We start from the raw sequence: 14,286 nt of genomic DNA, 5'->3' as shown, positions 1-14,286 counted from the left end.
GGCGCGGTCTCCATGGCAACCGCGACTCCACCTGGCGCCGCGCCGCGCGTGCCCGCGACCCCCCCTTCCACCACCACCCCCCCCCCCGGAGGAGGAGGAGGAGGAGGAGGCGGAGCGGGAGGGGGGGGCGGGGGGGGGGGGGCTGCGGGCACGGTGCGCGCGCACGCGGGTGCATGCACGCTGATGCACGCGCACGCACCTGTGCGCATGCACCCGCGCGCAAGTGCAGGCGGGCAGGCGCGTGCACGCGCGTGCACCTGTGCGCGTGCATGCGCGCACATGCGTGAACACACGTGTGCACCGCTGTGCATGCATGCACACTCACACACACGTGCACACCTGTGCATGTGCATGCACACACATGCATGAACACACGTGTGCACAGCTGTGCAATGCACACCCATGTATGCACAGCTGTGCATGTGCACACACCTACACACACGTGCACCTGTGCACATGCATGCACACAGCCAAGCATGCACATATACCCGTGCACACACGCACCGGCACAGCCCCCGGTTCCTGCAGCCCCAAGGGGTTTCCCTCTGACACCATCACCCAAAGTGCCCCCCAGAAGGCCTGACGGCCACAATGGCAACGAAATCAGCAGCATTTTCTGAACAACCTGCGTGCAATGCAACCACCGGGATCTTCCTACGGACCTCTGCAATCAGTGGGAGCTGCTGGAGGGGAGCGGGGTTCGAGCATCAGCGTGCAGGAGCAGGGGCACGGGCAGGACCTGGGGGCTGCAGCGGCTGCGTGGTGCTGGACCCGGGCGTCCTGCTGACCCAAACCACAGCACACAGTGCTCATAAGCCCTGGGGGCACCTACCAGGCCCTAGCAGGAAAGAACTGGCACAATTACATGCAAAAAGTTCTGTGCAGGTAGGAGAAAAGAGCGGCTTTCCCTTCCCTGCTCCGCTGTGCCCACAGCCACAGCCCAGGAACGGGGACACAAAGTGATCTGCAGCAAACCAGCCCCCCCAGCCTGCTGCACCCTGCTGTGGGACTGATCCTGCCCCCACGGCACTGAGGGGGCCCTTTGGTGAGGCAGGAGAAGGCCACGGGCCCGGATTTGTGAGTACGCTCTGCGCTAGCTGTTATTTATTTATCCCAAAGTCGGATTTATTCTGGGCAGCTGCAAATCTGCTGCTGTCAGGCACCACGGACACATTAACACTTAGCTTGAGCCTTTTATTTATTTTTTTTTTTCTCTGCAGCAGAACTGGACAAGCTTAAATCCAGGCTTTTATGTACTTTTATTTGGACCTGAGCGAGGTTCCTGCTCAGCTGTGCTGTGGTATTTAACCCCGTGCTGCAGCTCGCGAGCTGCAAGGCGCCCGAACAGACGGGGCTTCAGCTGGCGTGCACAGGCTGAACTGGTCAAAGGGGTGTTTGTAATCCCCTTTTTGCTGGGGTTAATCATTTCTCTGCGTATCAACACTGGTTTCAGGTCGGTACCCCCAGTCACGGGGCAGACAAGCACATCCAAAAGCAGTCTGGGTGTTAGTGAGACACAAGGAGGGGCACAGGGAAGGATCACCCCATTAAAACCTTCGTGTTATTACTGTCCCAAGCACTCCTAACGTCCTGGTGGAGGTCACTGCAGGCAGCCCCACAGCCCCCAGGGCAGCCCTACCCACGTCCCGTGTCCCCGAGCATCGTTGCAGGTGGAGCTGAGAAACCCGGCTGTGCCATCCTCGTCCTGCCCCATCTCCCATCGCATCTCCCCCACGGGGGCAGGATTCAGCCCAGGCACAGCCCCGAAGCCCCGCGGCCGCTGTGCTCGGTCCGCCAGGCTCTCAGTCCCATTCCTCCCTTTATTGTTAACGTGCCCATTTAACGCGTTCTCCCATCTGGGTTTTAAATTAGCTAGCTGCTGCCTCAGACTTCTCTGCAGATTTGCTAGCAGTCTGTTGGGTGTTGGTACAATTATTTGCCTTTTTTTTTTCCCCCTGCTCTGTTATACATACATACGATTAAAATTAATATTGCGCTTGCTTTCCAGCTCCTATGCAGGAGTACAACTGCAATTTGCTGCGGGCTTTGCCATGCCGAAAGGGATGTTGACACTTACGAAATATTTCCATTCACCTTTGATTGTGTGAACCCTCTCATATGTAATTTTTTAAAAACAAAACCCACAAAACAGCCAAGCCTGTGATCTGAAATACCCGCCAGGCTCCCTCAAAAACACCCGAGCAAGTTCTGCCCGTTGCAGGCAGGCCCGGAGCGCTGCGTCCCAATGTCATTTTAAGGTTGCCCCCAGGTTTCCATTGTTTCTATTTTCATTTTCTCCCCGTTATTATTTACCGCCTGTAGGGAAAATGACAACACACACCCACGGCTTCTTTCCTCCCCTTCCCCACCAGCTGCAAGAAGGCGACTCTCAGCTGGGGCTGGGGTGGGCACCGTGCCCGTGCCCGAGGGGCATGGGGAGCCCCCTGCCCCCCACCCTCCACCCCCGTCCCCAGGGGTGTCCCGCAAGGGCTCCACGGCCCCAAGACCCAGGCTGGAGCCTGCTGCTGGAAATGCAGAAGATGCTTCCAGAATGCAGAAGGTCTTTTTGTTCGCCTCCTAAAATCCTCCAAAGCTCAGCAGCCCCCGAGTCAACACTAGCTGGATTTTTCTTTTACAGCTGCTGCCTAAAGAAAAAAGTCCTTAAATCTCTGTAATAATAAGGGAAAGACTCCTAGTTATTTGCTAAGTAATATCACTCAGCGGCTAGAAATGTCACTTCGCCTGTGAGCAGAAGGCCTGGGTACGGCTCACGGCCCCCTGGAGGCCCCGGGGTGGCTCTGGAAGCATCCCGTGGGCAGCGCCCTGCTCGGGGACAGCAAAGCCACCGCCAGCAGCCAGCACAGCTCCTGCTGGAGGGCGGCAGGAGCAGGATCCTCGCCCTCACCCTGCTGCAAACACCTCCCCGAGGCAGGGAGCGCCGGAGAGGGGCTGCAGAGCGGGACCCCCGGTGCTGCAGGGGGCCAGGCGGGGGCTGGCAGGATGCGGTGTGGAGCTGCCACTTTCCCTTACAAAGCTCAATTTCTTCCCGCCGCGATAGTCTGGGAGCCGTCGCCTCCATCCCTCGGGGAGGCGTCTAGTTGGAGATGATATAAGATTTCTTTCCAGCCACTTCCTCCAGCTGCTCCGCGCTCGCCCTCCCCTGTGCCTCTTTATAAAAGCGACAGTTTAGGTGGGGATTTATTGCTGCCCCGGCGGGCCCCGGGGCTGGGGCTCGCTTCTACCTGCAGGAGCAGCCCGGGCGCCCCCCTGCAGCACCCTGGGGACACCCCCAGGCACGAGGGTGGGTGTCACCTCCGTGGCCCTCGGGCTGTGCTGCTTTCAGCAAGGCTGCCTGCTTGTGTCACCCGCTGGCCCTGGCCCTCTCTGAGGTTCCTGAGGGAGAATCGAGCCCCCAGGATCAGGTAGCCAAGGGACATCCCCGTGTGGCACCAAACCCCAGGAGCACCTCGCCACTCGCAGCACCTGCCCCGCGCAGCTCAGAGCAGAGCCGTGGTCCCTCACTGCCCCTGCTCACCCTTCCCCACAGCCCCCACACTCACACCACGTCCCTGGAGCCCTGCCCATACAGCAGCAGGGAGATCCCTGCACAGAACCACCCCGGCTCAGAGCGCATCCCCATCCCCATCCCCATCCCATCCTGTCCCTGTCCCCGTCCCTGTGCTGCTCCAACCAGGGCTGGCTGTGGTTCTGCACCTACACCCTCAGCTGCAGCTGAAAACAGAGACCTGCGTGGGTGCCCCCTCCTCGGCAGGGTGAAGCCACCTTGTGGCCGTCACATCCATCCCTCTGCCTGCGCGCACAAACACCCGCTGCCTCCTCCGACAGCCAGTGGGACCAAATCCACCCAGTGCAGGGGAAATCTGCCCCGGGACCCCATTCCTTAGGCAGAGGAGCTCCCATTCCATGCTGGAGCCAGGCCCCTGCTGAGCCCCTGCCCCACCGGACAGCCCCAGGGGGCGAGGTGAGGTGTCCCCCCCCCCTCCCCAAGCAGATGCCCCCTTACCTGGTCCCGCATGCGCTCCTGCTGCCCGCGGAGCGCCAGCGCATGCTGCGGGTACTTGTTCTTCAGGTGGTCCATGAAGGCGTCCCTCTTGCGCTCCATCTCCGACTTCTGGAGGCCGGTGAGGGCCTCGAGGCTCTGGGCGGCGATGACGGTGTGCCGGCGCTCCGAGGTGTGCACCAGCCCTACGTTGGAGAAGCGCCGCGTGCCGTTGCCCAGGGTGCGGTACTCCCGCGGGTACTCGGCATCGTCCGCCGAGATCATGTGGGTGCTCGTCCTGTCGGGATCTGCGCGGGGAGAGCAGAGCAGGGTCAGGGCCCGGGGGGGTTTGGGGTGCCACGATGGGGCTGGGGGGGTTGTAAGCTAGGGGCCAGGGGTGGTTTGAGATGTGGCTGAGCCCCCGCTGGGAGCTGGGTCGTCCCCCAAAGGGATGTAACCGGTGGGTAGGTGGCATGGGGTGGGTTTGTCCCCCTGTGATGGTGGCTGGGGTCTGATGGGGCTGGGGGCTGCAGGAGGGGCAGAGGGGCTGGGATGCTAGCAGGACCACGACATCTGGGCTGAAACATGTATGAGACAGAGCTGGGGCACCAACACGGCACGGACAAGACACACGAGCTGGGCACCACCCGGAGCACAGATAGACGGAGGGACACAGACACACAGACAGACCAAAAAAAAATGAAAAATGGGCCGGGGCGGTGAGGACTCGTGGCCACCCATCAGTGCCTGCACTGTGCTGCTGCTGGAGGCTGCCAGGACCCCCCCTTGCCCACCCCAGCCCTCGCAGATCCAAGTCCAGGGCAGGGGGTGCCAGCAGGGTGCAGGAAGGGCTCGTCCCTTGGCGGGATGGGCCAGCCATCAGTGGCACTTTGTGATTCTAATTTCTAGGGAAGCTGCGCCCAGCACGCACGATGCAGGTGGTAATTAATGCCTGGAAGTCCCCGCACGCTGCCAACGCCTGTCACCTCCTCGGGGGGCTGTGAGACGAGGCCACCCGTGGCACACAGCCCACTGCAGAGCGCCCCACGGTGCCACCCCAAGAAGCCACCTAGGAGTCCAAAGATCTCGTGCTGCTTGAGCCCACGGCACACAGCCTGGGGCCAGCCCACGGCGGTACCCCGGCCACGAGCACTCTGCCACTATTTTGGCAACCTGCAGCACTCGTGTTGCAGGAACTCACCACGCTAAGGCTCATTTTCTCTCACCATTTAACCTTGATCCATTATTCATCTCCCTCCTTGTCCTTCTTTTTCCCCCTTCCTTCCCAAGCTCCCGTTACGCAAATCATAGCGAGCTTTTCCTCTTCCCTCAATTATTTATTAACCCAACATATTAGCTTTATAACAAGCAGTCGTGTTATTAGTGTAGGACAAGCCTCCAGTGCATGCTACCGACATAACTCGTCTGCTCAAGGTCATCCAAGGGGTTTTGCTGCGAGCTGGTGACACCAGCACAGCCCCCAGCCAAAAGCCTGGAGCCTTTGGAAGCAGCAGGACTGGAGCTGAAGCCCCTGAGCCCCAGCTCAGCCTGGTCCCCTCATTGCCCCTGCACGGAGGTCACCGCGGCACATCTGCCACATGCAAAACGCCCTCGGAGCCCTCCGGGGACGATGCCACCAGGGAGGTGTCAGACGGGGCCACCTCTGCCCTAAAGCTCGCACAGATGAAGGCAGCGCGGTGCTGGGCTCGGGGCAGGGGGCTGCGAGCACCCCGGGCACCACGCACCCAGCACCTGCACCGCGGGGACGAGGTCCCCCTGCAGGGAAGGCTCAGAGCACCCCGTGGGTACAGCGGGTCCGGGAAGGCTGCAGCAGGAGGGGGAAGGAGCACCCTGACAGCTCCCGGGCACAGCAGCCGGGAGGAAGGAGCTGCAGCTCCTCGCCCTCGCCGGGGAGAGAGGCAGCATCGCAGCGAGGCCTCGAGCTGGAGGGAGGCGCAGGGACGGGGGCTCAGGGCACTGCGAGGGAGGGTTTTCCTTGCACCCTGGGGTGCTGCGGTGGGTGGTGCCTCCCCCAGCCCCGGGTTTATCAGCCCTGGGGAGAGGCTGAGCTCCCGGCTCCTTCCCACCCTCCTCCTCCTCTCGGCACAGAGCGGCACATCAGCATGCAGCTCCCTGCTCCCTAATTACACGCTCCGGGAGTGGAACGCGCCAGCTCGCTGTCTCTCCCCGACTGCTAAAAAGGATGATTTGAAAAGCCCTGCACAATCCGCACAGGGGTCAGAGCAGAGCTGGAAGCTGCTGGGGGCTCTTCCACCCCCGGCCGTGCCGCATCCGCTTCCGCACCCCTCACCGGGCTCCGGAGCAGCCGGGGGGAGGCAGCCCCAGCATCACAAAGCCCAGGATGGAGGGGCCAGGAGGAGCCCCCACAGACCACGCACACGCCTGTCCCCACCTCGTCCCAATGCTCCCAGCCCGGAGGCGTCCATGGATCATTTACTACAGGAGGAGCCACCGGCAGCTCCCTCGGAAGGGGGCCATAAAATCCTCCACGGAGCTCCCCGTGCCCCTGGCACGCGGCCACCTCCTGGGGCTGCTTCCAAGTGGGTCACTGGGCCGGGGGAGCCGTGGGCAGCCCTGCCCCAGCCCGGCCAGGCAGACAGCCCTGCGGGACATGTCCCCAGCCCCGGGTTGCTCCATGCTTACCCTCAGGACAGCTTCTGAGCAGCCCGCAAATGGCTTTGGTGGGATGGAGGGGGGGGAACCCCCCAGGTCTCCAGTGCCCGAAGGTGGCTCCTTGGCTCTCAAAACAGCTGAAATCCCACGGAAAATCCTGGCAAGACCCTGTCCGGGTTAAGGGAGCACAGCGCTCAGCGATTCATCCATCCATCTTCCTCATCTTCCTCACCTGCCAGCAGTGGGGCGCAGCCTGGGCTCCTAGCAGGATGCGGCCATCACCTCCACCCCATTTTGGGGGGGGGGGGGCACCGGAGCCCACCCGTGCTGGCGATGATGCTTCCCCAAGCACCACTCTCCAACAGCTCCCTGCTCCCTCCCTGGCCAACGCGGGTGGGAGAGGTCCCCAAAATCCTGCCCTGTGCCGCGGGTGCTGCCCTGCCAGAGCCACGCCGGGGTGGGCAGCCGGCAGGGTGGTCTGTGCCGATCCCCCCTGCCCGCAGCGTGGTGGGGGTTTATCATAAAGAGGATCTCTCAAACACAGTTTATTACTGCAGTTTCATAAATCTTCATGAAGCAGCAAGGCTCACGCGGGCCGTGAAAGCCGTGACAGTTAGCGGAGCATGAAAAATAGACCAAGAAAGCAATTGTACAAAAGGGGGAGAGTGGGGAGGGGAAGGAGTGATTACATTTGGGGAGAAAGGGAGGCAAAAGAATAGAAGCCCTTGGAGCTACGCGGCTCCCCCGCGCCCGGCCATTGAGGCAGGGGGATGAGCACAACGCGTTCGCCTTCCCCGGAACGCTGCAGCCGCCGAGCTCCAACCCCGCTGCCTGCGCACGGCACCCGGGGACACGGCACGGCGCGCACGGAGAGCCCCGCGCTGAGCTAACCCCTTCCCTGCCACGCTGCCGGGCCACCACGGAGCACGTGGGGCTGGAGCAACGGCTGGGGAAAGGGCAGCAGGAGACCCACCTGGCTGCTCATGGGGTTGGCTCAGATCGTTTTGTGCTGAGCAGCTCGGAGGGGACCCCAGGAGCAGAGCCCCTGCCCAGGTGGGGACCCGTCGGGGTGAGGAGACCAGCAGAGGGGTTGCTGTGCTTGAGCCAAGCTGTACTCGTGCCTCTTTTGAGATGGGGCCATGGTGGCAAAGTGGCCTCGAGGCCCTGTAGGGCCAACAAGCCTGGTGAATGCAGCCAGGAGCTGCATGGGTGCCGGTGTCCCACGGAGGGACAAAGCTGGGTGGCACTGCTCTGGCCAGGAGCACTGCAGATGCTCTCCGGCTTCTCTCCAGCTGTTCCCTGCCTGGCATTTTGCTGACGTTTCAGCTAGGACAGCAGGCAGATGAGACATCACCCGCAGCAGCCCTTGGCCCCAGTTCGGTGCGGGGATGTGCGCTGTGCACCCACTGAGCATCGGCACCGGCAGCCTTCGTGTTTTCTTCCCAAAGCCATGCGTCCTGGGGGCATCTCTGCCTGGCTCGGGGGCTGCAGATGGGGGGCTCAGCACGTGGTGCCCCTGCAGCTTGGCTAAAGCACAAACCTGGGTTTCCACTCACCCACGTGCCACGGCCCGGTGGAGCCATCCCAGCACGTGAGCGTCAAGGCAGGAGCACTCACACGCCCTCCCCGTGCCTCCCAGCGGCCTCGTGCGGAGGAGAGAGCAATATGAGGAGTGAAAGCTCACGGACGGCTGGGCTGAAAGCTTCCTCGCGATCCTCTTGCTCCTGGGCTGATGGAGACCTGGCACTGAACCTCCTGGGAGAGGCCGGGTGGTGCTGAGGCTGCTGAGGGCAGGGCGGCCACCCCGCTGCCCATATGGGACCGTTAACGCCTGTCCCAGCACAAACCTCGCCGTGCCCGGGGTCCGGCTGTCCCCAGGGGGCAAAGCCGCTCACAGCCCCGAGGGTCTCTCCCCACAGCCCCACGCTGCAGCTCAGCAGCGGGCTCCCTGCCATGCCTTTCACTCCCCGATTCAAGTGGAACCAGGGAAGATAAAACACCACCCGCTGGCTGCTTCCTCGGGAACTTCCCAGCCGGGCTGGCGCAGCCGCCGGGGCCCCGCTGTGCCGGCACCGTGCCCGGGACACCCGCAGGCTGGCAGGGACACGATGCCCGTGTGGCAGCAGCCCGGATGCGTCCCTGCAGACCCGGCCCTGCCCATTCCCAGCCACGATGTGCCCTGGCTGTGCCTGCAGCCTCCAAGGCCACTGCAGCTGCGTGGGATGGAGGAGACCACCCGAGGCCATGCAATGCATTGGTGCATCTCAGCGCGGCTCCTGGGCACAGGCATGGGGCTGTGACAGCTGGTGGCACCCAGGGGCTGCTGAGAGGCTGCCTGAGGAGCCCCGAGGCAGAGCAGGATCCGTCCCAGGCAGCTGGGCACAGGCTAGCAGGGTGCGCTCCCGTTTGGAGCACGGGGCAGCCCAGCTGGCACTGCAGCGCAGTGCTGGCCTGGCTCTGGAAGCAGGGAAACCATCAGCTGAATTCCCCCGTCATTGTCAAAACCTGAGCTGAAGGAGAAATCCCATCTGGCCGGCCCTGTAAAAAGCAGCAGCTACTTCCCACCTCGCCGGGTGTCATCGCACCCACGCGGGCACACGGAGACGAGCTCCCCCAGCACCCTTGGCTGGAGCTCCCTCCTCACACTCCTCTGTGCTGCCAGGGGGACGTGACCCTGGCTGTCCCCTGTCCCCTCCCACACACAGGAAGGGGGACATGGCCCCCAGAAGCCCACACCCTGCCCACATAGCCCGCAGCTCCCACCAGGGTGCTTTTTGCAGGCAGGGCGCCCTGTCCTTGCGCTTGCCCTGTGCACTCACAGCACCACGTCCTGGCACAGCAGCCAAAAAGCACGAAGCGGCCCTGTCCTCCCCAGCCCCATCCCTCTTCTCGGTGCTGTCTGATCAGCTCAGCATCTCCCCAGGAGCTCCTGATGCTCCTGGCAGGGAGCTGTTCCTATACCCATCCGAGCACTTCCCCGCAGGCTGTGCAGCACCACGGCGCCGTCGGCACGCGAAGGATCTGCCCTGGCTTGGGCGAGGGAAAATGAGACAAGCAGTGGGGGAGCTCACGGAGGTCGAGGTGATGCAGAGAGGATGAGTCACAACTAGGGGAGCCGGGGCAAATCTTTGCCCTGCCACCAGTTTTAACATGGAGACAGAAACTGCCCAGGGAAAGGCAGCAAGCGCGGCCCTGTGGGATGAGGGGGTCAGTGCGGAGCAGGGCAGAGCCATCCCCAGCGGGGAGCAGCTGAGCAAGGAGCCCTGCGCACCCTGGCATGAGACACAGGGTGAAAATAAAGGAGAGCAGGGGCCAGGCTCCTCCCAGCATAAACACAAGACACGTCGTGGTCTCCTCTCCCACCCACGTGGCAGCAGCAGCTCGAGGCGGTGAAGTGGGGACAGGATCAGCCCACGTGGCCCCAGCCAGGTCCAGCCTGGGGACCCCCTGGCCCTGGACACGAGGAGGAAACTGAGGCATGGAACTGGGGGAGAGAAGTGTCTGCCCAAAGGAGATCAATGCAGAGTGCATGGGTCCAGCTGCAGGTAGGAAAGCCGAGACACAAAGGGCTCAAACCCCACAGGCTGCGCCACGTGCCGCCTTCGCGCGTGGCGGGGTGCCCTCGCTGGGGTCGGATTTAGCATCTCCAGAAAGGACCCGGAGCCTTCCCAGTATTTTGGCAGCTCGGGCTCACTCTCACTGCCACGCTGAGACAGGCGAGCGTGGCGGCTGCCTCCGTGCAGGCGGGTGCAGGTCAGTGACTCACCGCAGTCGTGCGGCGATGCGCAGCCGAGCTCCCCGCCAAGCCGGGGCCCCGCTCGCACCTCGGGGAGAAGCCGCCCGGACAAACCCGAGGCGGTGCAGGATCCGGGCCCTCGAACTGCTGCAAAGCTGCCTTCGTCATCACCCTTTCCCTGCAGGCAGGTTTATTTAAGCTGCTATTTCAGCCAACCTGCCCTGCGCATCTCCCTCCCTGAGTTTTTCCGGAGCCGCGAGCGCTGCGGGCCGGGGCAGCAGCCCCAGGGGCACCGCCGCACTGCTGCAGAGCCGGGGCGCAGCACGGCTCCGAGCTGAGCTGCTCAGGCAAATTGCTCTGCAAATCAATTCCAATCTATCAGGCATCAGGAAAGCGATAAACTGCCCCTCAAGACACCAAATCGATGCTTCCTCTTAGCCCAGAGCAGAGGCAGGGGGGCAGGAGCAGTGTGCAGGGGAGGCGGGGGGGTTGGGGTCCTGCTGCGAGAGCCGGGCCTGGCTGCGAGGAGCCAGCCCCAAACCCACCCCCGGGGCTGCAGCGCGTGGGGAAGAGCAAAATCTCTGGGGCTGGTGCAGTGGAGAGGGACTGGGGGGCTCAGCCTTCACCCTTCATTGTTGCACTGCCGGGCTGGGGGTGCAGGGCAGGGTTGGGGTGCTCCCAGCGTGGTGCCCAGGCATCCCAGAGCTGCTGCTCTTTTGTAGGACCCCTGGCAGCTCACTCTCCATCAGTGCGGGAGGAAAAGCACCGGGGTGGGTGCCCGGTTCCATCCCACCGACCACCCGTGCCCCACTTGGCACCAACACGTCCCGGTGCCTGCTGCCAGCCTCTGCTCTCCTCTCCAGCATCCTGCTTTTCCAGAAGTTTGTTGGCTTTTAGGTGCAGGAGAAAGGGAAAATTTAATGCCTTTGGAAGGAAGGCAGGGGAATCCCAAACATCTGAGACCAGACCCATGAAGATATGACGTTCCCCATAAGGAATCAGTGCAGGAGCAGGGCCTCAGCTGAGCCCCACAGTCGGGGTTTGGGTTGGCTCCTTCCTGGCACCTCTGCCAGCAGAGCAGGAGCGCAGACGTGTGCGGAGCCAGCCAGGAGGGAAGGTGAGATGGGAGCAGCAGAGCCACGTTAGCAGGAAGCAGGGGGAGACAGGGCTGGGGACTCACGCCGAGATCAAAAATCAATTCCTGACAGCACCGTTTCTTCCTCTAATGAGACGCCGAGTGAAGTCACCGAGCAGAGCAAGGCCACCGCAATTGCTTCGGTGACAGGAGAAACGAGGACGGAGAGCGCGCTCTGCCTGCGCCCCGCTGGCAGCATCCAGGTGGCGGCCCCGGGACACCGCAGGGATGCAGCTTTGTCACCCACCCCATGCAGCGAGGGGGCCGTGGGACCCCCCATGCACTGCCCACAGCCACGGGTTATTGATGGGCTGCAGCCAAGAGCGGGAGCCTCTTTGGAGGCCGTGTCCTCATCCTGGGGTCGGACTGCGAGGGAGGGCAGGCAGCAGGGCAGGCATCGCCGCACCAGCATGGAAATGCAGGCAGGCTTCATTTCGGAGAGCTTGCGATCAGAGGTGGAAAAAAACCGCAACACACTGATGTAGAGGAGGGATAAAAACGAGACAAAGCCCCTGCGAGGGGTGAGCTTCACCTGGCAATGCACAAGGCGCAGCCATGCACTGCACCAGCCCCGCGCTTGTGCCGAATGCACTTGCTGCAATTTTTCAAGCAAGCTAATCACTTCCTCTAATCTCCTGCCATTAGTGCAGTCATGCTAACCACTCGCTCGCCGATGGGAGGCCGAAACCGCCTGACAGGAGCTTCGACTACATGCTACACCTCATCAAAAGCAAATTCATCTGGAAGAACACAGCAGGGACGAGGGGAGAGCCGCCCCCTCCCGCACCCCTGCTGGGAGCAGGCTCCCGATGAAGCCTCTAACAGTAAAAAACCCAAGTCAGACCCAAAGCTGCTGCAGCCCCTGCCTGGGAGGAGAGCCTCGGGCTGGCACCAAGCGCTCAGCTCCACCAGAAGCAGCCCCCTGGTTCCCGAGCTCTGCGTGCTGGGGCCGCGGAGGCAGCGGCTGCTCGGGGGGCACCACGCGGAGCCTGACGCAGCACTTGGCCGGCGCTGCGCTGGCACAGGGGCACCCGGCTCCTTCGAGGACTTGGCTCCTGCCGCGATCGCTACGTGCTGGAAGTGCAGAGTGCTGAGCACAGCTCCCAGCAGTCGCCTGCCGCTGCGGCCAGCAGGCAGGAACGGGGCGTTCGGGGCTTTGGCCGCTGCCTTTTTGCACATCTCCAGGAGCTGGGGCAATGCTGAGTGCTGGCGGAGGGAGGGGAGAGGCTGGAGGAAGCTATTTCTGTTACGGAGGGGCTCGGGAGCCCGGCGATGCTGCAGACGGGAGGGGAGAACAGACCCTATTTATAAGCACCCAGGTAGCACGTAGGTGTTTGGTCACAGCCTGCTCTGCCAGCCTGTTTAGTCACAGCTACTTAAAAGTCAAAAATACTGAAAAATATTGCATAAATCAATGTCTAAAGCCTCTTAGATACGGGAAAGCGCACCCACACTTAGAAGAACTGAGGAAGCTCTGCCCAGGCTTTGTTGTCAGCCAGAACAGAGACCCCAGGCACACAGACCCCAGAGGGATGTGTCTGGGCCACGTCCTGCTGCCGGAGGAAGCCGAGGTGCCCGGTCCCCACAGGGCTCCCCAGCTGTCACCGCATCCCCCAGTACACCCCACCACGTCCTGCCGTGGGTGGCAGTGGGGCAAGACCACCACATCATCCCCCTGGGAGCACCCACGGGTGGCTCGTGCCCACATCCCAAGGCGGGTGCCATCCCTCCCCTGCCCCTGCCCTCTCCGAACACACACCGCTGCCCTGCAGCAGGCTGATGGAGCGGTGCTGAGCCCTTCCACCAGCACCAGCCCGCAGCTGCCCGGGCAGCGAGGTTTAGTCAAGCAAAAGGAGGACAGCAGCAGCTGCCTGCAGCCCTGCCTGCCTCCTCCCGGCAGCGCCGAGCATCCAGCCCGGCCCGCGCTGCCCCAGGTCCGTCCCCAGCGGCCGAGCCTCCGGAGCCCACGTCCTCCCCCCGTGCCCCCCACTCCGTACCCACGAGCAACGGCGTCAGCCTGCAGTCCCCGGGCTCGGAGGGTCTCTCCTGCTCCCGCAGCCGCGGCGCTGCTCTAGGGGAAGCGCCAAAGGGATGCTTTGCCCAGCGAGGAAGCATGGTCGCACCCAGGCAGCCGAGAGGAACCAGGAGACTGCTCGGAGCACGGCTCCAAAATCTGTGTGACAAACACATGCATCTCATCGCATATGTCTAAACCAAATTAAATACGGTTTTACTAATCACTTGGCATTTAAAGCAACACGCCGTCCCCGTCAAGTTAAATCTAAGGAGACGGATCGAGTTGCGTCGGCTGCTTATGTTAATTAAATACAGAAGCGGTTCATTATTAAACATGGACGCGGAGAAAGCCAGCAGCTAGGTGCATTGTTACCGACCTCATTACGCGGCACTGACCTCGAGGAAGCCTGCGCGCAGCGATCGGTCGGCGCTCAGCCGCGCGGCGATGCCGCCTTACCCGGCGCGGGGGAGAGGAGCCACCGCGGTGCCGCTGCCAGGAACCAGCACCCGCAGCCGCTCCCGCACCGCCGTCCGCTCCCACCCGGCTCCCGGCACCCCTCGGTCCCCGCTGCCGTCCCCGGTGCTAGCGCGGGGTGCGCGGCCGGCGGGGTGGTGCTGGCGGTGGGGCCGTCTCCATGGCTGACAATCGCTGCCCCAGTTTCTGTGCCAGCGGCCATCGCATCCTCCCGGCTCGCAGCCAGTACTTGCGCTCACATCCTTTCCCTGCCCCGGTAACTTTTCCCCCCTGCCCGGTTTGATTCCTCG

At 62.9% G+C, this 14,286-nt stretch overlaps 1 protein-coding gene across 3 annotated transcripts in view; it reads right to left on the bottom strand.

Annotated features, from left to right (window-relative positions):
- Window positions 1-13,958, bottom strand: part of SRCIN1 (SRC kinase signaling inhibitor 1) — a 46,465-nt gene extending 32,507 nt beyond the window's left edge. For 2 of the 3 annotated variants that reach the window (XM_084496546.1, XM_084496547.1), the window contains exons 1-2: window positions 13,503-13,678; window positions 4,025-4,308 (exon numbers count right to left, since the gene is read on the bottom strand). In XM_084496546.1, coding sequence (XP_084352672.1) covers window positions 4,025-4,308; window positions 13,503-13,620 — 402 coding nt within the window. In that variant the 5' untranslated portion in view covers window positions 13,621-13,678. Of the gene's footprint in view, window positions 1-4,024; window positions 4,309-13,502; window positions 13,679-13,917 lie in introns of those variants that run through there. The other variant, XM_084496545.1, reaches the window with a different exon arrangement.
- Window positions 13,959-14,286: the final 328 nt, after the last annotated feature.

The sequence above is a fragment of the Aythya ferina genome (genome assembly GCF_964211825.1).
Source record: "Aythya ferina genome assembly, chromosome: 23".
NCBI classification, from domain to species: Eukaryota; Metazoa; Chordata; class Aves; order Anseriformes; family Anatidae; genus Aythya; species Aythya ferina.
The sequence above is the reverse complement of the archived record's forward strand: the minus strand, read 5'-3'. Positions and strand labels throughout refer to the sequence as shown.